This window comes from Marmota monax, unplaced genomic scaffold (genome assembly GCF_021218885.2).
Source record: "Marmota monax isolate L192 unplaced genomic scaffold, Marmota_monax_Labrador192_F-V1.1 WCK01_AAM20220418_F8-fsc00021, whole genome shotgun sequence".
In the NCBI taxonomy this organism is placed as follows: domain Eukaryota; kingdom Metazoa; phylum Chordata; class Mammalia; order Rodentia; family Sciuridae; genus Marmota; species Marmota monax.
This window is the reverse complement of record NW_026695228.1, coordinates 23161409-23181683: the sequence shown is the minus strand read 5'-3', so window position 1 is coordinate 23181683 and position 20275 is coordinate 23161409. Positions and strand designations below refer to the sequence as shown.

The window sequence follows — 20275 nt, the reverse complement described above, 5'->3', positions numbered from 1 at the left end:
GAAGATGATCCAATACATATGGCTGTATAGTTCCTTCACATCCTTCAGGATCCTTCCAATCTAATACCATTGCACTTCTATGGGGATTAGTCGCCACTCCTAGGCCTCGAAGCGTTTGAGTGGCTTGTTGTAATGGCCAATGTTTTGGCCATTCTTGACGAGAGATGATGCTAAGGTCTGCACCTGTATCCAGTAGCCCATTAAATTCATGTCCTTGAATATTTAGTTTTAGCATGGGGCGAGAATCTAAATTTAAAGAAAGCATAGCCCAATCTACACCTGTGGAGCCTAATCCCTTGGAACCTCTTTCTACAGTACGACTGGAAAATTTATCATGTAGGCTGGGTATTATTAGTAACTGTGCTATTCTATCTCCTGGTGAAATTACTGATATACCCTTTGGAGAACTGGCTATAATTTTTATTTCACCTTCATAATCGGGATCAATTACCCCAGGACTTATCATAAGTCCTTTTAGAGTAGAAGAGCTGCGTCCCAATAATAAGCCTACTGTTCCTTTGGGAAGAGGTCCTTTCACCCCTGTGGGAATGATTTGAACTCCCATCTCTGGAGTTAGTACTGCTCTGGCGGAGGCGCAGATGTCCAACCCTGCGCTCCCTCTGGTTTGTCTGATGAGGGATCTGATGGACAATGTGTCCTGGGCACTACCCTGATGGGGTTGCTGGGTTCCTCCAGTGCTCCGTATATTTGTGGTTTTGGGCCCCGGAGCATTGGGCCCCCCTGTCCGTTTTTTGGCAATGGAGCCCGATGCCTTTCTCCACGATATTGTGGATAAACACCTGGTCCTTGTTCGTTTTTTGATAATGGAGTACCCTCTATGGTGGTTTGAGAACGGCATTCATTAGCCCAATGTCTCCCTCTACGGCATCGTGGGCAAATACCTGGTATTCTACTCCTTTGATACCTAGTTTTGTTAAACCCTCCTCCAATGGGGCAATTCCTTTTAAAATGTCCTGTTTGTTCACAATTGTAGCATGTTCTTGGCCTGGCATCTAAAGCCTGTTTTACTGCAGCTGCCACAATTTGCCCTTGTTCATTAATGTCTCTGGCATCTAAAGCCTGTTTTACTGCAGCTGCCACGACTTGCTCTTGTTCATTAATGTCTCTACATAATTTAATATATGTGTTTAAATCTTCATGTTTCCATGGTCTAATGATATCTCTGCACCAACGATTCGCTTGCTCATAAGCCAGGTGTTTTAGTAATGGCATTGCTTGTTCTGTATTCCCAAAAACTCTGGTAGCTGTTTGAATAAGCCTATCTACAAATTCAGCATAAGGTTCATTAGCTCCTTGTATTACCTTAGATAATTGACCTTGTAAACCTCCATGTCCTTGTAAAGTCTTCCATGCCTTAATTGCATCTGCAGCAATTTGTGCGTATACGCCAGGATCATATGCAATTTGTTGCTGCTGATCCTCATAAGGTCCCTTTCCTAACAACATATCTAGATTTCTCTGAGGATAACCAGCTGCTGCATTTCGCCTAGCCATCTCCTTGCAAAATTCCTCATTGGCAACCTTCCATAACAGGTATTGTCCTCCATTTAGCACAGCTTTACACATATTAGCCCAATCTGCTGGCGTCATGTTCAAGTTGTTAATGGATTCGACCAAGCTTACAGTGAAGGGTGCTTGAGGACCATAGGTTGTTACAGCCTCTTTTAGCTGCTTCACTGTTTTGAAATTTAAAACTTGGTAAAATCGCTGCCCTCCTGCCTCAAATACAGGGCATGTTAATATTTGAGATCTTGTCTGAGGATCCCAACTATCAACTGCGGGGGTTGGGGGCCTCCCAGCATATGGAGGTGGCGCTGTTGGTTGGACACTTACGCCCTCTGGTGATAGAAAGGTGTTAGTAGCAGTCTCCTGTAGAGGTGGTGCTGTTGGTTGGACACTTACACCCTCTGGTGATAGAAAGGTGTTAGTAGCAGTCTCCTGTTGTAACTTTCCCCCTGATGGCTTTTTCTGTTTTACACTTTCTTTCTCTGTCTGACTAGCTTGAGAGGCCTTCTCTTTTACTTGAATCTTTTCCTCTGTCTGACTAACTTGAGAGACCTTCTCTTTTACTTGAATCATTATGTCTTCTCCTTCCTCTACCATTGTCTGAACTGAAGGCTTTGGACTAAGCAAACAAGATACGAATGTCCACAATGGCAATGTGCCAACTGGCAGAGTCCCTGGGCTTTTCTTTTCTATTCTTTTTAAATCTTCACCATGATGGTTCCATTGTGATATATTTAACAACTCCTCCTTAAAAAGCCATGGGCTACATTTTTGTATTGTATCAACGTATGCCCTGATTGTTCTTGATTTTACTGAGATGCCTCCTTCCTCTAACAATTTACTTAACACTCTTTCAGTTTGTTTTTTACTAATTTCTGATTCCGTATTTCTACTATAATACAACCCAACAAGATGACGCCAAACAAAACCGAGACAGAATGAAATAAAAAGGGAACAACAAAAAGTCATTATAGCCTTTCTATCCTCCTGACATGGGCATCCGTCCTTTCTCCCTATCTGTTCCTCAGACGTAAATAGTTTTTCCTCAGATGTGAGCGGTTTTTCTTCCGTCTCACTCATCTCCAGGGACAGGCAACTTAAAACAAAAGTGAAACAAAATAACAAAAGAAGAATCTTAAAATGGCTACCCATCCTCTCGCCCTGCCCTCAGGGGCGAGCAGTTCACTTACCCTCAGTCGCTCCCCGTGCGAGCCACCAAATGCCGCAGTCTGGCTGGGCACAATCAGGAGCCACTTGTCAAAAGAAACTAACTTTATTTTTAGAACCACACACGACAAACAAAATAGTCTCTCAGGAAAAACCCTCAGAGCCTCAACTGCCACCACCGGCTTTCCACAAGCCTCTCTCTCCCACACAAGCTTCCCCCCACCTCCCACAATCCTCCTGCTCTTGAGGCCGATTGGCTGGGTCACGTGGGCGGAGCCAAAAAAGTCCCCCAATGAGCAGCTCAGTGGTCTGAAAGGGCAGGGAAACAGCCCAATGAGCATCACCGCAGAGGAGCCAATCAGCTAGATGTTGCTGGGGCCGAGGAGCCAATCAGCTAGATGTTGCTGGGGCCGCTGTGAGCCAATCATCAGCCAGCAGCTGGAAGTTTGCTGGCAGCTGGAAGTTTGCTGGGGCCCCTTTGGCTGTGGCTCTCAACACTTAGTGATGTCCATTTTGTAAAGTCTACAAGTCCACTGAAGAAACTGTGCTGATGAATGTTAGACATCAAGTAGGGATTGGCCAGACATGGTAGCACACACCTGTAATCCCAGGCACTCAAGAGCCTGAGGCAGGAAGATTACAGTTTCTAGGGCAGCCTCAGGAACTTAGTGACACACCCTGTCTCCAAATACACATATTTTTTATAAAGCATGAATGGGACCTTCGTTCGAATTCTGGCATGATATTCCCAGTTCTCAAGCTCTGAGCCTGTACATCTCAACTAGAGATAATTTTCCTTGGCAATGTCAGAAGTGGGTGCCAATCAACTATAACACACAGGAGAGATACCTACCCACTAAATGTCAGCAGAGAGGAGGTGATCCAAGCCAGTTCTAGACCAACTTCATTAGGCAGAAGAATTACCAGGGATACAAGTGTAAATTTCTGAGGCCATAGGTCAACTCTGGTCCCAGGAACTCTGCATTCTAGCATGGCCAAGGTGTTCCGGTACTGCAGGTCCAGGTCTGTGGACCGTGCTCTGAGTAGAAAGGCTGTGATGGTCTGTGGGAGTCAGGGGTAGGTAGTTTAAGTCCTGTCCTGCCAAAGTGGGATTTTTATTTGATTTTGAAAGTAAGTACATTCACTCACTCTACATGCTGTAACAATTTCTGTGTTTAGTCATTGTTATTCTTATTATTCTTTTGTGGTACCAGGGAGTGAATCCACAGGTGGCCTAACACTGGGCAGTTTTGTTGGTTTGTTTGTTTTTTTGTTTTTGTTTGTTTTGTTTTGTTTTGTTTTTGTTTTGAGCCAAGATTTTGCTACCTTTCCCTGCCTGGGCTCAGAATTGCTGTCCTCCAGATTCAGCTTGGGATTCAGGTAGTTGGGATTAAAGGTGTGCACCACCATGCCCCACCAATAATTTATGCAAGGGATCTGGAATGAGAATTAATGTAAATCTGAAAAAAAGAGTATTTTTGTAGGCAGAATAATGATCTCGAAAAGAACTAACCCATAGAATTTTTTAATATGTTGGCTTAAAAACAATTTTTCCAAGCTCCATTGATATGCTATACACTATACTTGCATAGTAAAGTAGAAATTATCAAGAAGAGCCTTTTTCTTTTTTAAATATTTTTATTAGTGCATAAAAGTTGAACATAATACCTGGGCTCATTCTGACGAGTCACACATGCATGGAAGACAATGTGCTCCACTTCAGTCCCTGGTATTTTTCTTTTCCCTCCCTTCTTTCCTTGGCCACTCCCCTTTCCTCTACTCTACTGGTCTTCCTTCTATTATTTGTAGCTTTTAAAATTATTACTGTATAAAAATACATAAAGGTAAAATTCATGATGGTATATTCATATGTGCACATGGCATCAATTGGTCGATTTCATTCAAACATTCTTCGCTTTTCAAGTACCGATACACAAACAAATGATAATGAGCTCAGATGACCTTCTACTACAAGTTACAAAAATTGCCCTTAGTTGTGAAAAGCAGGTTTTCCACAAAGACATGACTATGATTTCATACAGCAAAAGAACATTAACCATCACAATATATATCATGTTGGAAGACATAACTTACAAGATGTTTTTTGCAAACCCATGAGAGAAATGGGAATTTTTAAATATTTCTGGTTCACTATTTGTAATAACTTTTTAAAAAATCAGAAAAACAAACCAAAAAAGAATGTTGGCTTTCACAGAGTACAGTGAGCTTAGTAAATTTTGTTGGTTAAAATTGTATAGAGAAGTCAAAATCAGATCATGGAAACTTCAGAAAATAAACAGCAGGGAGATGTTTCACATTCACAATTGAGTCAAAGAATCACAACTTCTGGCTCCGAGGCTTTGCTCCTGAAATCAAGGGCAGGTCCTACTGAAGGACCAGGGCAAGAGCCCCTGCTATACTTTTCTTCCAAAGAGACTTTTCAGAGCTCTCTTCACATCCTTATTCCTCAGACTGTAGATGAAGGGGTTCAGCATGGGGGTGATCGTAGTATACATCAATGAGGCTGTTGCCTTGGAGTGTGAGCTCTGGGCTGCAGCAGAACTGAGATACACACCCAGGCCTGTGCCATAAAATAGGGAGACAATGGACAGGTGAGACGCACAGGTGGAGAAGGCTTTGTACTTGCCCTGAGCTGATGAGATTGCTCGGATGGAGGAAGTTATCTTAGCATAGGAGTAAACGATGCCAGCAATGGGGCCAATAACCATCAGTACAAGTGCAGAATCCATTACCACCTCATTAAGGAAGGTGTCAGAACAAGCAAGTTGGACCACATGATTAGGTTCACAGAAAAAGTGGGGGATTTCTAAGTGTGTGCAGAAGGACAGTCGCAACACCATTAAGCTTTGAAACAGGGCATGCAGGACACTCAGAATCCAGCACACCACAACCAGCAAACCACAGAACCTGGGATTCATGATGACAGTGTAGTGCAGCGGGTGGCAGATGGCCACATACCTATCATAGGCCATCACAGCCAGGAGGAAGTTGTCCACTTCTATAAAAAACAAGAAAAAGCACATCTGTGTGATGCAACCTGCATAAGTAATGACCTTGCTCTGTGTCTGGATGTTCACCAGCATCTTGGGGATGGTGGTGGAAGTGAGGCAGATGTCCACAAAGGACAGGTTGGAGAGGAAGAAGTACATGGGTGTGTGCAGGTGGGAGTCTGAGATGGTGGCCAGGATGATGAGCAGGTTCCCCAGCACAGTGACCAGGTACATGGACAGGAAAAGCCCAAAGAAGAGGGGCTGCAGTTCTGGATCCTTTGAAAATCCCAGCAGAAGAAATTCTAAAACTCTTGTATTGTTTCTTGTTTCCATGTGATCCATGTGACTATTACGAGAAAAATAGATATAACTATTCTTCACACATATGGACACTACTGATATAGTTAAGTGTTGGCATTTATATTTTCCAATAAAGAAAATGAATTCTGTTTTGTTTCTGGGTCCGGTCATCCTAGGCATCCCTAGTGCCATTACTGATTCGGAATTCCTGCCTCACTCTAACCTTTTCCGCAAGAGCTCATGCATTGAATAGTTTTAAGGAGAAATTACTTCTTACTATACAGGAGCACAATTGGAGTGCCATTTAAAGACACAGAGAGGGGGGGAAGAAAGATGTCAATAAATGCAGACAGGAAAATAGAGAAATGAAATGGATAGGGGAAAGGGTGTAGTAAGTCTTTCTCTCCCTGAGAGTCTAACAGGAAGGGAGCGCTTCCCTTGGGTCTGGTGGGATTCCAGCACAGGTTCCGTCTCCTGGAAGACCTGCAAAAATAAGGAGGGAGCAGGAGAAAATTACCCAAAGTCAAGAATAGTGGTGTCTTCGTAGCTTCAAGTACACTACACGAAAATGATCGCAGACAAAAACGAGGAAGGGGAATAAACTAAAAACTCTCAAGAGATATATAAAAAGTACAACAAACATTTGGCATGTATTTGGATGAAAGAGAATATTCTGTTTTTTTCTGTTTTTTTCCAAAAGTTATTTGACCAATCAACTGTGAAATGGAAACGGTCATGGGATGATGAAGCAGATCCCTTTCTCACTCGGCTTATGGGGCATCTTTCATTTTTTCTGGGTTTTTTTTTTGGGGGGGAGGCCTTTGGGTCTTAATGTCCCATCTGGAAAATCCCATGGATACACTCCAGCCCTTGTGACACAAGATCCAAATAGCAGAGACCTTGTGGATTTATTCACTTTTGTGTTTCCTGAACAGGATGCAAAGTTACGTAACAACTAACTTTAAAAAATGAGACTTTTATACTTCAAAGAATGCAATGAGGATGAAACCAGGTTCAATGCAGTCATTTCAAAAAATAAAAAAACATGCTATTAAACAAATGGAATGGAGCTTCCGACACTCACTGAGCAGGGCCACAGTGGGGCTCAGTGGCAGAGCACTTGCCCAGGACACACCAGCCTCTGGGTTTGAGCCTCTGCACCACAAACAAACAAAACAAAGAAAGAACTGGGAAAGGGTATCAAACGGCAAATTAATATATCAATGTGAGTTAATAGTTAATTCCCAAAGACTTTGACATAGTGGACTATAACAGACAATGTTCCCTTGACATTCTGACAGGTGATAAACACTCAGTTATCCCTTGTTTTTTGAGTGAATCGGGAATGAAGTCTGAGTGTATGTGAGCATTTCACATAACACAGAGTTAAAAACTATGCAGCAGCAAAGGATTACATGATGAAATAAATACATACAAAATGACCTTTTGTCTGGGAGAAGATGAATCTGGCCTCCTACCTCACACATTTACCAATAATCAGACAGGTTAAAGACCTCGGGGAAAAAAATACAAAATACATTTGAGATGAACATCTGGACATTATATATGAAATCTACAGTGAGCAGCAAATCAGGTGCAAGAACTCAACAGTAAGAAGATTGACACACCCATGTAACGAAATAAAACTCAAAACTCTTTAATGGTCAAAAAAAGTGTCCTGATAGTCAGTGGAGGAACAATAAGTAGAAAATCACTTGATATGCTGATAATCTTGGGCAAATACCAACAACAGGGAGATCCAAATGGGGATGATAAGAATGCAGATTAGCTCCAAGACAGTTGTGCTTTAAGAAAACACCAAAATATCACTTTCTCACACTTCTGCCTGGAAAAAGACCCCAAAGAGCTCCTACACTGAAGGTATTGGAATTTTCAAACAGAAAAGAGGAAATTTCTGACGCGATGGAGGATCTGTGGCTTGGGACCATGCCTTGGAGAGACATGCTGCAGACAGGGATGGCTGCTAAAGGTGAAGATATGCTTTTACCCAAGGCTGCTCCATCTCCTCACCTACAACATCCTGGCCACATTATTCTCCCATGTGGAGGCTGTCCTGTGCATTGCAGGATGTTTAGCAGTACCCCCGAGCTCTCGTGACCCCTCCCCTGTTGGACAAAAAAAAAAAAAAAACTCTCTGGACACTGCTCAATGTCCCCTGGGGGACAAATATCACACATGGTAAGAACCACTCTTTGAAATTAACAATAGCAAAGTACATTTTCAGCATTGATATAATAGTAAATTAATGAAAAAAATAGGAAAGATCACCCAAAAGACTTCTTTCTTCGATGTAAATTTATACTGGAATCTACATTATCCAGCCTCCCGTTTCCTCTCCCTCTACCTTTTCTAACTTGGCTGACCACCATGCTGCATTCCATTAAACTGACCTTTACATTTTCCAACATTTGATTAAAAATGCACTCTTTATACATATTGTTGGGGTTCTTTACAATATGTCAACATATTCATTCAGCATGCACTGACTGAAAGAAAATCTAAAATTCCTAAAACAAATAAATAAAATAGGATTTATTGAATAAAATCAACATGAGTTACTTATTCAATATTAATTTGTCAAACACCTGGAAATAATAGAAAATGAAGGATGACCCTGTAATATGAATTCAGGTATCAATATGTAAAGTTTCATTATCTGTCATATAAATACATATGAATTAAACTATGCTTAATAAAGTGATGGTAAATCAAAAGGGAAATAAGCATGATTACCTTCCACATGGTGGCTAAAAGTGACAACTTTCTAAATAATGTATCTTATCTCCAAAAGACCCAGTAAGCAATTAAAGATTTGAAAATCAGGTGGTTAACATCAAAATTGGCTTAGCAATAAGTTGCACAAGAATGCTCAATACTTTTTGATTTAAAGCAAGGACTCAAAAATGAAGAATATTAAATTAATCATTCAATGCTTTCAGAAAAAAAAAGAACAATGTGCAAACAAACCAATTGATACATTAGACCCTACAAAATTCATAAGTTTTCACACATTCCCCACAAATATATTTCTACCTACATTAAAAAAAAATAAATAGCCAACAGGCAGTGTGTGAATATGCTGTTTTAAGAAATACATTAGACAGTTCTAGCCTACCCGGTGGCCCGTGCGGAAGCACGGCGAGAGGAGCCGAAGCCCCGCGCCACCCCGGCGCTCCGGGGCGCTGAGCTGGCGGGGTTGCCCTTTCTGCCGCTCCTGCTCTGGAGTGAGGAGGTGCAGCGGGCGTCAGAGCGCCAGGAAGGGTCGCGCGCATGGCCTCTGCGGGCGCGCGGCGGCTCCCAGCTGGGACGCGCACGATGGCCCAGAGCTGCGGCGGCTTCTCGATCCGCCAGGGCGCGCGCCCGGCCCCGCCCCCAGGCACTCCGCGACCGCTGCGACCAATGAGGTTTCTGATCCCCTACAGCCTCCTCTTGCCCCGAGGTGCCCAGGTTTCTGCAGCTGAGACTGGCTTAACTCCCAGTCGTTCCTTCATGGGCTTTGCTGCCCCTTTCACCAACAAGCGAAAGGCTTACTCAGAGCGTAGGATCATGGGGTACTCAATGCAGGAAATGTTTGAAGTGGTGTCCAACGTCCAGGAGTATCGCGAGTTTGTGCCTTGGTGTAAGAAGTCTCTGGTGGTATCCAGCCGTAAGGGTCACCTTAAGGCCCAGTTGGAGGTTGGCTTTCCACCTATAGTGGAACGTTATACCTCTGCAGTTTCCATGGTCAAACCTCACATGGTCAAGGCTGTTTGTACTGACGCCAAGCTCTTCAACCACTTAGAGACTATTTGGCGATTTAGCCCTGGTATTCCTGCCTACCCCCGGACCTGCACTGTGGACTTTTCGATTTCCTTTGAATTTCGTTCTCTGCTGCACTCCCAGCTGGCCACCATGTTTTTTGATGAGGTTGTCAAACAGAATGTTGCTGCCTTCGAGCGCCGGGCAGCCACCAAGTTTGGTCCAGAAACAGCCATCCCCCGTGAATTGATGTTCCATGAGGTGCACCATACTTGACGCAAAAGATTGTTCCCTAACGTCTCCTCTACTCCCCCTTCCCACCCAATTCTTATTTATTTGGCTTGGCTCCTGCTCCAGACTGAGGATTGGACTGGACTATTTATGACAATGTTCTTCTCAATTCCCCAGAAGTTAGGCTCTACACTGACTGGAAATGTTGGGGGAGGGAGGAGGCAGTGAGGATGAATATGGAAATGACACATGCCTAGGAAAGGGTCAGGTTTATTCTGAAAGCTCCATGTGCCTGCAACCTTTTCACACTGAATTAGGATCAGGACTATGTGGTTCTCTGAGCCCTGTCAGGAGACCATAGTATCTGACCAGGGAAAGAGATCAACTTCTTGAAGGCTTGAATACATTAAACTTTTCCTCTGGCATAGTGATATTGGGTGGTATATAATTTTTGCCTGGCTTGAGATTTCTCAGGAAAAAAGGCAATCTGCCCCCAGCTTGAAATCCATATTGCCTCAGTTTTAAGAATATTTCCATGCTGCCTGGCTAACAGAGTGAGGAGCTGTCTCACCATCACAGCAATAGGGCCAAGGAGGAAAAAAAAAAGCAATGAACAAAACTATCCTTGTACTCTTTGGTTGTACCATATTCCTCCACTTGGCCTGAGTTTTTATAAAAATTTCAATAAATTTTGAGTGTGAAAAAAAAAAAAAAGAAATACATTAGAAAGCAAGAAAGACATGCTCCCACCAAGTGCACAATAAGACAGCTGCATAAACACTTTGCAATGTACAAGCAGCTGGCCACCAGACCGAGAGGTGTTCAGCCTCACAGGTGCTCAAACCATTGCAAAGGAAGGCCATTACACGTACTTGTACTCACCTGTGAAATAGTATTTTTTGTGTGAATACTCAGAGAAATGATACGTTAAAATGTGTGTCCCATGAACTTTTGAAGTAAGATAATTTTTCTAAGAACCTTACTCGGGATCTTTGCCAACAATACACAAACATCATCAAAGACTTCTCTTCTTAAAAACAAACATACCCAAAAGATGCCCTAACCTAACTTCTTGTCCCTCCACAATTAAAGCCTATTCTTCTTCTCTCTTAATTGCAAAGATCCTTGGACCTCTGCTCTTCACTTGGAAAACTAGACGCCTCCTCCCATCTTCTCTTCAACCTCTGAGAGCTCTATTTCATGGTCAGCAGTGAACCCTCAAAGACACCTCCACGTCCTGTCCAGCGCAGAGCTGTGCACTGAGGGACCACATCAGAGCAGAGAGCCACAGCTCCCTATATCTGCTCATTAGCTCATTTTCCTCTTATCCCCCCAAGGGTCACTGGCCTGGAAATACAGGATATTCTTCCTGCTGATTCTCTGTTCCCAGGAGACCCATTTATAACCCAGGGAACCTAGTTTTTATTGCTCCTCCATGGACCCACCTGCCTTCCAGAGGTCCTGCCTCCTGGCACTTCATCACTGCTTTGACGGAAAGTGTTTTCTGAGTTTCACGCTGATGAGCTCACCTAGGTTTGAGCTCATGGATCTTGAGAACCCAGATCTGTGTTGGATACAAAGCACCTGATATCAATAGTCAGGCCTCCTCTAACAAGGGGGAGAATTGTTTTCCCCTGGTGTAAAGCCTTGGCTGTTACTCTTCTTACCTTCACGATCCAAACACATCAGGAAATGTATACTCAACACAAGTGAAGAGCTCCCACTAAGTCTGTCATTTTGAGATATTTATTAAGATGAGATGGTTAGTTTGTTTGATTTTATATGCCGTAGCCTAATGCTAACACCTGATAGGAACTGGGAAATTTCACTTTTAGTGAAGTCTAATTCATGAAGTCTATTTTATGTGTTAGTACAATTATGAACTACATCAGAAACAGGGCTGACAAATGGTAGACATCAAGTAGGGACTGGCCACACATGGTAGTACACACCTGTAATCCCAACCACTCCAGAGACGGAGGCAGGAAGATTATAAATTCTAGGCCAGCCTCAGGAATTTAGACAATCCCAGTCTCAAAATACACATATATTTTATAGTGTAGGAATGGGACCTTCATTCATATTCTGGCATGATATTTCCAGTTCTCAAGCTCTGAGCCTGTTGTTCTCAAACAGAGATATTTTTCCTAGACAATGTCAGAAGCCAGTGCCAATCAACTATGATGCACAGGAGAGATCCCTGTCCCCAGATGTCAGTAGAGAGGAGGTGATCCAAGCCAGTTCTAGACCAACTTCGTTATACAGAAGAATTACCAGGGATGCAAGTCCAAATGTGAATTCTGAGGCCATAGGTCAACTCTGGTCCCAGGAACTTGGCATTCTAGCATGACCAAGGTGCTCCTGTGTTGCAGGTCCAGGCCTGCGGACCATTTTCTGCATAGAAAGGCTGTGATGGTCTGTGAGAGTCAGGTGTAGGTAGGTTCAATTCCTCTCCTCCCAAAGTGGGCCTTGGATGTGATTTCAAAAGGCAGTGTACTCACTCACTTTATCAACTGTAACATTTCTGTTTTGACATTGCTAGTATTGTTATTATTTTGTGGTAGCCAAGGTCTTGCTAACATTCCCTGCCTGGGCTCCCTATGGTTTCAACCTGGGATTCAAGTAGTTGGGATAAAGGTGTGCACCACCTTTCCTGGTGAATAACTTATGGGGATCTAGATTCTAATCCATAGAATTTTTGAACATATCAGCGTAAAAACAATTTTTCCAAACCCCAATGATCTGTTATTAAGTACACTTGAATATTAAAGTAAAATTATCAAGAGCTCTTTTCTTTTTCAAATATTTTATTAGTGCATAGAAGTTGTACATGACACCTGGGTTCATTCTGACAAGACATATATGCATGGAAGACAATTTGTTCCACTTCAGCCCCTGCTATTTTCCCTCCCCTCCCTCCTCTCCTGCTTCCTTTTCCTCTACTCTAATTGGTCTTCCTTCTATTATTTGTAGCTGTTTAAACTATTTCTATATAAAAGTACATAAAGGTGAAATTCACATGTGTACACACAGCATAAATTCACCAGCTTCATTCCACCATTCCTCCCTTTGCAAGTACTGACATACAAACAAATGATAAAGCAAACTGTGACCTCAGACGATCTTCTATTATAAGTTGCAAGAACTGCCTGAGTTCTGAAGAACAGGTTTTTCCTCAGAGACATGACTGTGTTTTCATAGAGGTAAAGAAACATTAATCAACACACGTATGTCATGCAGGAAGACATTAATTAGGTTTTTTTTGCTAACCCATGAGAGAAGTGGGAATTTTTAAATATTTCTGATGTGATATTTGGGATAACTTTTGGAATCAATTTATAAAATCAAGACAACAAAGCAAAAATTTGTTGGATTTTAGAGCATGCAGGAGGTTAATAAAGTGAGTTGGATATCCCTGTATAGAGAGGTTGAATTCCATGAAACTTCAGAAAATAAATAGAAGGGAGATGCTTCACATTCATAATCTAATCAACGAACCACAACTTGTGGCTCTGAGGCTTTTCTCCTGCAACCAAAGTCAGGTCCTTCTGAAGCCCCAGGGCAAGAGGACCTTCTATAGTTACCCTCCAAAAAGATTTTTCAGAGACTTTTTTATGTCCTTATTCCTCAGACTGTAGATGAAGGGGTTCAGCATAGGGGTGACCACAGTGTACATCACCGAGGCTGTTGCACTGGAGTGTGAGCTCTGGGTTATTGCAGAACTCAGGTACACACCCAGGCCTGTGCCATAAAATAAGGAGACAATGGACAGGTGAGATGCACAGGTGGAGAAGGCTTTGTATTTTCCCCGAGCTGATGAGATTGCACGGATGGAGGACACGATCTTGGAGTAGGAGTACAGGATGCCAATGAGGGCAATAGAAGCCAACAACAGGGCAGTAAAATCCATCAGCTTGTCATTAAGAAAGGTGTCAGAACAGGCAAGTTGGACCACATGATTAGGTTCACAGAAAAAGTGGGGGATTTCTATGTCTCTGCAGAAGGACAGTCGCAACACCATTAAGCTATGTAACAAGGCATGCAGGACACTCAGAATCCAGCACACCAGAACCAGCAAACCACAGAGCCTGGGATTCATGATGACAGTGTAGTGCAGTGGGTGGCAGATGGCCACAAACCTGTCATAGGCCATCACAGCCAGGAGGAAGTTGTCCAACTCTGCAAAAACCAAAAAGAAGCTCATCTGGGTGATGCAACTTCTGTAGGTAATGGCCTTGCTCTGTGTCTGGATGTTCCCCAGCATCTTGGGGATGGTGGTGGAGGTGAAGCAGATGTCCACAAAGGACAGGTTGGAGAGGAAGAAGTACATGGGCGTGTGCAGGTGGGAGTCTGAGATGGTGGCCAGGATAATGAGCAGGTTCCCCAGCACAGTGAGCAGGTACATGGGCAGGAAAAGGCCAAAGATGAGGGGCTGCAGTTCTGGGTCCTCTGAAAATCCCAAAAGACAGAATTCTGATACTCTTGTATTGTTTTCTGGTTCCATGGAGTGGATATAACTACCAGAAAGAGAAAAATAACATATGAATACACAGATAAACACTGCTGATATGGTTAAAATGTTACCTTTTATATTTCCTTCCAGGACTGGATTTCTACACTTTGCTTACGGATCTGTCCTCTTAGGACATTCCTGGAGCCATTACTGATGAAGAACTCCTGTCCCGCTCTCTTCCAGAGAGTACTGAACAACAAAAGCTCCTACATCCCAATAATGGGCAAATAATTATACGCAGATAAGTAAATCATAATCTGTTGCCTTTTGTGCATATTCTTGCACATGTGTAAACTTTCCAGATTGTACACATTAAACACGACTGGTTCTTTGAATATTAATTAAGCCTCAAGAAAGCTGTTTAAAAAAACAATATTATACATGTCTGATGGTGAAGGGACATGAAGAACATGAAGCAGTGCTGGGGATGAAACCCAGGGCTTCTGTATTGTGAGCAGGTGTTCTACCATGGATATGCACCCCCAAGACCTAGTGCTGCTATTTTTTAAGGGTGTCCAGGTAAGATCAGCAGAGAATGTAATATTGGAACAGAGACCTCAAGAGGGTGGTGCAGGAAGCAGGAGGTTATCCGCTGAGGTTTAGCAGAGAGAATAGTCAGTGAAAGGGCCTGAGACAGAAACTTGTTTCAGGTTTTCAAGGGCCTCAAAGAGCCACTGTGAAGAGGCCAATAAAGAAGAGGTATGTATGTGTAAGGTTTTTCATACCCAAGTGTCTTTATAAAAATAGCTTAATAATTGGCTACCTGATGATAAAAAAATTGCTCATTTACATTGCATCTTACATTTTGATAACACATTTTAAACTTTCACTGAATTTGTATGTAACTCTCATAAAAAGAGGAGGACTGACAAGGTAAGGTGTCAGAGGACACTGAGGAATGAGGTGGTCTCTCTGCTGGGGCTGAAACTTCCAGACACCAAGTGACCTTCATCCCCTTTATGTAAACTGTTAATCTTGTTGAAAGGCAGCCTGGGAAATGAAATGGACAGGCTACTTACGCCACCAATGGTCACATCATAGGAATCACCAGTGCCCTGCCCTGAGGATGGCGCATACACACACACACACATACACACACATACACACACACACACACCACATCACCACTGTGGCCTCTGACCTCACCACTCTGTTAGGCCCCTAGTGTATACAGTGCAAGCTGGCCAGATCAGATTAACTTTTCCCTGATGCAGAAATGGCAGCCAGGATGTCCTTCCCATAAACCTCCTGTTGAGAAGTAGACATGGAGAAAATACTGTTACAGTTTGCTACATTACATTCTGCATTTTAAGATCATGAGGGAGGGGGTGGGAGAGAGGGAGAGACCAACAAATACAGAGAAGAATAGAGAAACGAAGTGGGCATTGGTGGCTGGGGAACAAGGCAATGACCTCAGAAGGCCCCTGAGAGACTGAAAGGAAGAAAATGCTCCTTGATTCTGGCTCCAGCCCAGGGCCCACCCCCTGCAGGTCCTGCAAAAATAAGAAAAGAGAAAGAAATGTATCCAACGTCAAAAGTAGTGATGTATTTATGGGTTTAATACCTTATAGAAATATGACCCCACAACAAAAATGACCAAAGGTAACAAGTTAACAATTCCTCAAAGGATATATGCAAGGGACCACAAGTTCTCCATAGTTTGCATGGAACTGAAGAATCTGGTTTTCCTACACGTGTCCACTATTTGACTGATTGGTTTGGAAATGGCCCAAATGGGCGAGCTGGGCCCCTTTCTTGCTTTGCTCATGTGGTATCTTTTCTTGGTTGCCCTTGGGTTTAGGGATTTAATCTCTCTTTCTACTTTTTTTTTTTAATCCTATACGTACCTCCAGCCCTGGTTATGCTCCTTGTCCAACCTGAAAATGTGGTGACAGTTCCACCCTGATATGTCCTAATGCGATGCCGAGGGCACTGTGCCGTGACAAGTGTGTACTATTGTCATCAATCTATGCTCCTGTCATTCAAGATGCAAATCAGAGACGCGCCCCTTGGTGACCTTTCCATTTTCAGAAAGGTTTGCAAAGTTAGATTCAGTGACACAAACAAGTGTAAGAAAGTGAGAGACTGAGTGTAAATACAAGGAGGATGAAGCCAGACTCACCAGGGTTGTTTCCAAAGAACTGTGTTAAGCAAAATTGAATGGAGCCCCCAAAATGAACTAAACCAGGGGTTGGGGGTGAAGCTCTGTGGTGGAAAACCTGCCTCACATGGGGTGGGCCTGGGCTGGATCCTCTGCACTGCAGAAGAATAAAAAGTAACAGTTAACTGACACCAGACAGAGAACAGAAAAACCTTAAGGATTTAAAGGTGGGTTAATAGTTACACGGACAAAGGCTTTGACATCTTAGAATATGGCCTACAATGTTCCTGTGATACTCTGGCAGGTACTGAATGCTCCGTTATCACTTGGGAAATGAATCAGGATTGAGTCTGAGTGTATGTGGACGTTGCATCTATGACAAAGGTAGTGAGAAATGTTAGAATAAAAGTTTAGATAAATGGCTGAATGGAAGGAAATGACGTTGGACCTCTCCCTCGTACATGTTAACAATAATCAGAGAAGTTAAAGACCTCAGTGCAAAAAAATATGAAATTCACTTTAACTAAACATCTAAAATTATATGTAAAATCTCCAGTGAGCAAAATCATTAAGGCAAGAAACTCAGGAGTAAGACCAACATAGGACACTAAATAAAATATACGTTTTTATGATCATATGTATCATCCCAAAAGTCAAGGAAGAAACAATAGTTTGTAAAAATCAGTCAAAATGTTAACACTGGTAGAAAATGGGCTGGTAACAATAATAGGGAAATCAAAATGTTGATGAAATATACAAATATTTGCCAAAAGTCAGTAAAAGTTCAAGAAAACAAGAATTATATTTTTCACATCCTCCAGCCATAGAAGATCTGTTCCACTGATGGAGGTTGGGATTTTTAAATAGAAGAAAAGGGGAACCCTAATTTGGTGGCAGAAATGTGCCCTTATGACAGGTATTGGGAACAATCTGAAGACAGCCATAAATAGTAAAAGTGCAAGTATCTTTAACTCAGGGTTTCTCCATCTCTCCAATATTGACGTTCTGGGACAAGTGATTCTTTGAAGTGGGGGCTGTCCTGTGCGCTGTGGGATGGTGAGCAGCGTCCCTGACCTCTCATGACCCCTCTCCTGTATGAAAACCAAAAATGTCTCCACTCCTTGCCCAGTGTCCCCCAGGAGACAAGTAACACTCCTGGTTGAGAAGCACTCTTTGAAGTTAACAATAGCAACATATTTTCCCAGCATTGGTATAATAGCATATTAATGAGAAAGACTATGAAAGTCCATCAAAAATATGAGTAGCACAGCCTCATTGTGCAAGATGGCACATCCTTTGAAATGTCTGACTTGCATGATGTTAGATGATTTTCAGGAAGCTGATAGGAATTATTGAGTGAGGAGGGAAGGAGGGATAATTTAGAAAGCATTCTGCACTAAATACCCAGAGCATTGACAATGGGCACAGGATCTCATCCAGACATTTGTATTAAAGGTGTATGTGAGTGTAGGCAGGCCTAATAGAGAGAAGAAATGTGTTAAATAAACTGAGAACTGATAAAATGGAGAAGGATGACATTGATTAAATTAGTGTAAAAGTAGCAGTTTTTTTCTTTAAAGTAATGAGTTTGTGGATTTTGTTTTTTTTATTTTATACTACATCACATCAATTATTTTTTTTTATGTTGGGTTTCTGTTTCGGCATTTTGTCTTCTTTTGCAGTGCTGGGGACCAAACCCAGGGCTTGCACATGCGAGGCAATCACTCTACCACTGAAGAACATTCTCAGGACAGTTCTTTTTTTATTGACACATAACAGATGTACAGGTACCTGGAGGAATGTGGTAATCAAATACGTGTACACACATGCAATTCTAAAACCAGGTAATGATCATTTCCCCTTCCTTAAACATTTATCAATTTTTTTATGTTAAGAAACTTCAAAATCCTTTCTTCTAATTCTTTATGAAAATATACAATCAAAAACTCACCTAGCCTTTTGTAAGTAATTTTATGATTTTATGATAAAGATCATGGACAAAAAGATACCTTGTTGTGACCTGTAATCCTCCTCCTGCTTCATACATCACCAGGACTTATTCCTCCTGTGTATCTGCGTACAGGTGCCCACTGTGCATCCTTCCTCTCTCCCCTCTCATCCTACTCTTCCTGATTTCTGTGACCATCATTCTACCCTTGATGATTTTTTTAAAATAGTCTCTAATTTATTAGCATGAACTTATGACCCTGTTAACAGGGTCCAGTGTCATATTTCAATACATGTATGCAGCATGCACTGATTGAAATAAAATTGAAGGAAAATATGAAACATCTAGACGAAAAGACATAATATAGGAATTACTTAATGATATCAACCTGGGTTACTAATTCAAGATTAAATTGCCATAGACTTGGAAATAACAGTATTCTGAAATCCATGAAGGTAACAGTATCTAAAGTTTTAATTTGCCTCATATAAAAATATGTACTCAGCCAGCCACGGTGGCACACGCCTGTAATCCCAGTTGCCTGGGAGGCTGAAACAGGAGAATCGTTGAGTTCAAAGCCAGCCTCAGCAATAGCAGGCACTAAGCAACTTAGTGAGACCCTGTCTCTAAATAAAATACAAAATAGGGCTGGGGATGTGGCTCAGTGGTCGAGTGCCTCTGAGTTCAATTCCCAGTACCAAAATATATATGGGTGTGTGTGTGTGTGTCTGTGTGTGTGTGTGCGCGCGCGCGCGTGCGTGCTGGATACCCTTCCTAACAAGGAATGAGCTTTAAATATATGGGAAAGAAGCATGAATGCCTTCCCAATGAGGGCTGAAAGTTTTGCCTAAGAAAGCTTTCTAATCAGAAAAAGCCAAAACACAATAAGCAATAACAGAGATGTGAAAACAAATTGAAAATATTAGCAGTAATGTGCACAAGAACCTTCATGATCTTTCTTATTTAAAGAAAGGATCCACAAGTATATTTTAAATTAATAATTACATTAATACCTCAACTTTTTCAGGAAAAAAAGCAACGCACATACATAATATGATTGATAGATTTGGCACACAAAATTCACAAATCCTTACACGTTCCCCACAAATATACCTATACATGCATGAAAAAAACTAAATGGGAAACAGGCAGTTTGTGAAAGAAAAAAATCTTCAATACTTTGCAAGAATATTGCAAAAGGAGGTGGGAGGGGGCTAATTCTTCCACCTCCACATACAAGGTCATGACTTGCTTAGACACTTGCCCATGCAGCAGTAACTGGCTACCAAACCACAGACACATTCAGCCTCACAGGTATTCAAATCTCTTCAAAGTAAGGGTCGTAGGCATCTATCTCTCTATTGACCTATGAAATCATGTACTTTAATGTAAATGCTCCAGGACAGAAATAATACTTTAAAAAATATTTGAACTCCTGTTTTCCTGAACTTTTTCTGCAAGATAATATTTGCAAGCTCAGGATCTTTGTCAGCAATATATAAGCATAATCAAGTATGTCAACTTTATCTCATCTTAAATACAAACACAAAAGAGTTCTAACTTCACTTCATGTCCCTCCATAGTTAATCCCTATCCTCTCTCTTCCCCTTCATTGCAAAGATCCTTGGACCTCTGTTCTTTCTCTGGGAGCACCGGACACCTCCCTCCCATCTCTTCAGCCTCTGTTAGCACCATTTCATAGTGAAAATGAACTACAT

At 42.1% G+C, this 20275-nt stretch overlaps 3 protein-coding genes across 3 annotated transcripts; 1 reads left to right on the top strand and 2 right to left on the bottom strand.

The window, feature by feature from the left end:
• Window positions 1-1232: 1232 nt before the first annotated feature.
• LOC124087906 (olfactory receptor 7A10-like) lies at window positions 1233-6038 on the bottom strand. The gene is made up of 2 exons (XM_046437083.2): window positions 5132-6038; window positions 1233-1530 (listed from the first exon to the last, which is right to left on the bottom strand). Exons 1-2 carry the CDS (start codon window positions 6036-6038, stop codon window positions 1508-1510), a joined length of 930 nt encoding a protein of 309 aa, XP_046293039.2. The 3' UTR covers window positions 1233-1507.
• Window positions 6039-9170: 3132 nt separating this feature from the next.
• On the top strand, window positions 9171-10685 carry LOC124087871 (coenzyme Q-binding protein COQ10 homolog A, mitochondrial). The gene has a single exon (XM_046437034.2). It carries the CDS (start codon window positions 9297-9299, stop codon window positions 10038-10040), a length of 744 nt encoding a protein of 247 aa, XP_046292990.1. The 5' UTR covers window positions 9171-9296; the 3' UTR covers window positions 10041-10685.
• A 2890-nt stretch (window positions 10686-13575) lies between these two features.
• LOC124087666 (olfactory receptor 7A17-like) lies at window positions 13576-14499 on the bottom strand. Its single transcript, XM_046436651.1, has one exon. The coding sequence runs from the start codon at window positions 14497-14499 to the stop codon at window positions 13576-13578; it is 924 nt and encodes a 307-aa protein (XP_046292607.1).
• Between the last annotated feature and the right edge of the window lie 5776 nt (window positions 14500-20275).

Bases quoted from the DNA above. Each gene is read 5' to 3' on its own strand.
- LOC124087906 (XM_046437083.2), bottom strand. From the start codon at position 6,038: ATGGAAACAAGAAACAATACAAGAGTTTTAGAATTTCTTCTGCTGGGA. The intron at 1,531-5,131 runs GTCTCTTTGGAA...GTTGCCAATGAG, and splicing joins TGTGAAGAGAGCTCTGAAAA to GAATTTTGCAAGGAGATGGC.
- LOC124087871 (XM_046437034.2), top strand. From the start codon at position 9,297: ATGGCCTCTGCGGGCGCGCGGCGGCTCCCAGCTGGGACGCGCACGATG.
- LOC124087666 (XM_046436651.1), bottom strand. From the start codon at position 14,499: ATGGAACCAGAAAACAATACAAGAGTATCAGAATTCTGTCTTTTGGGA.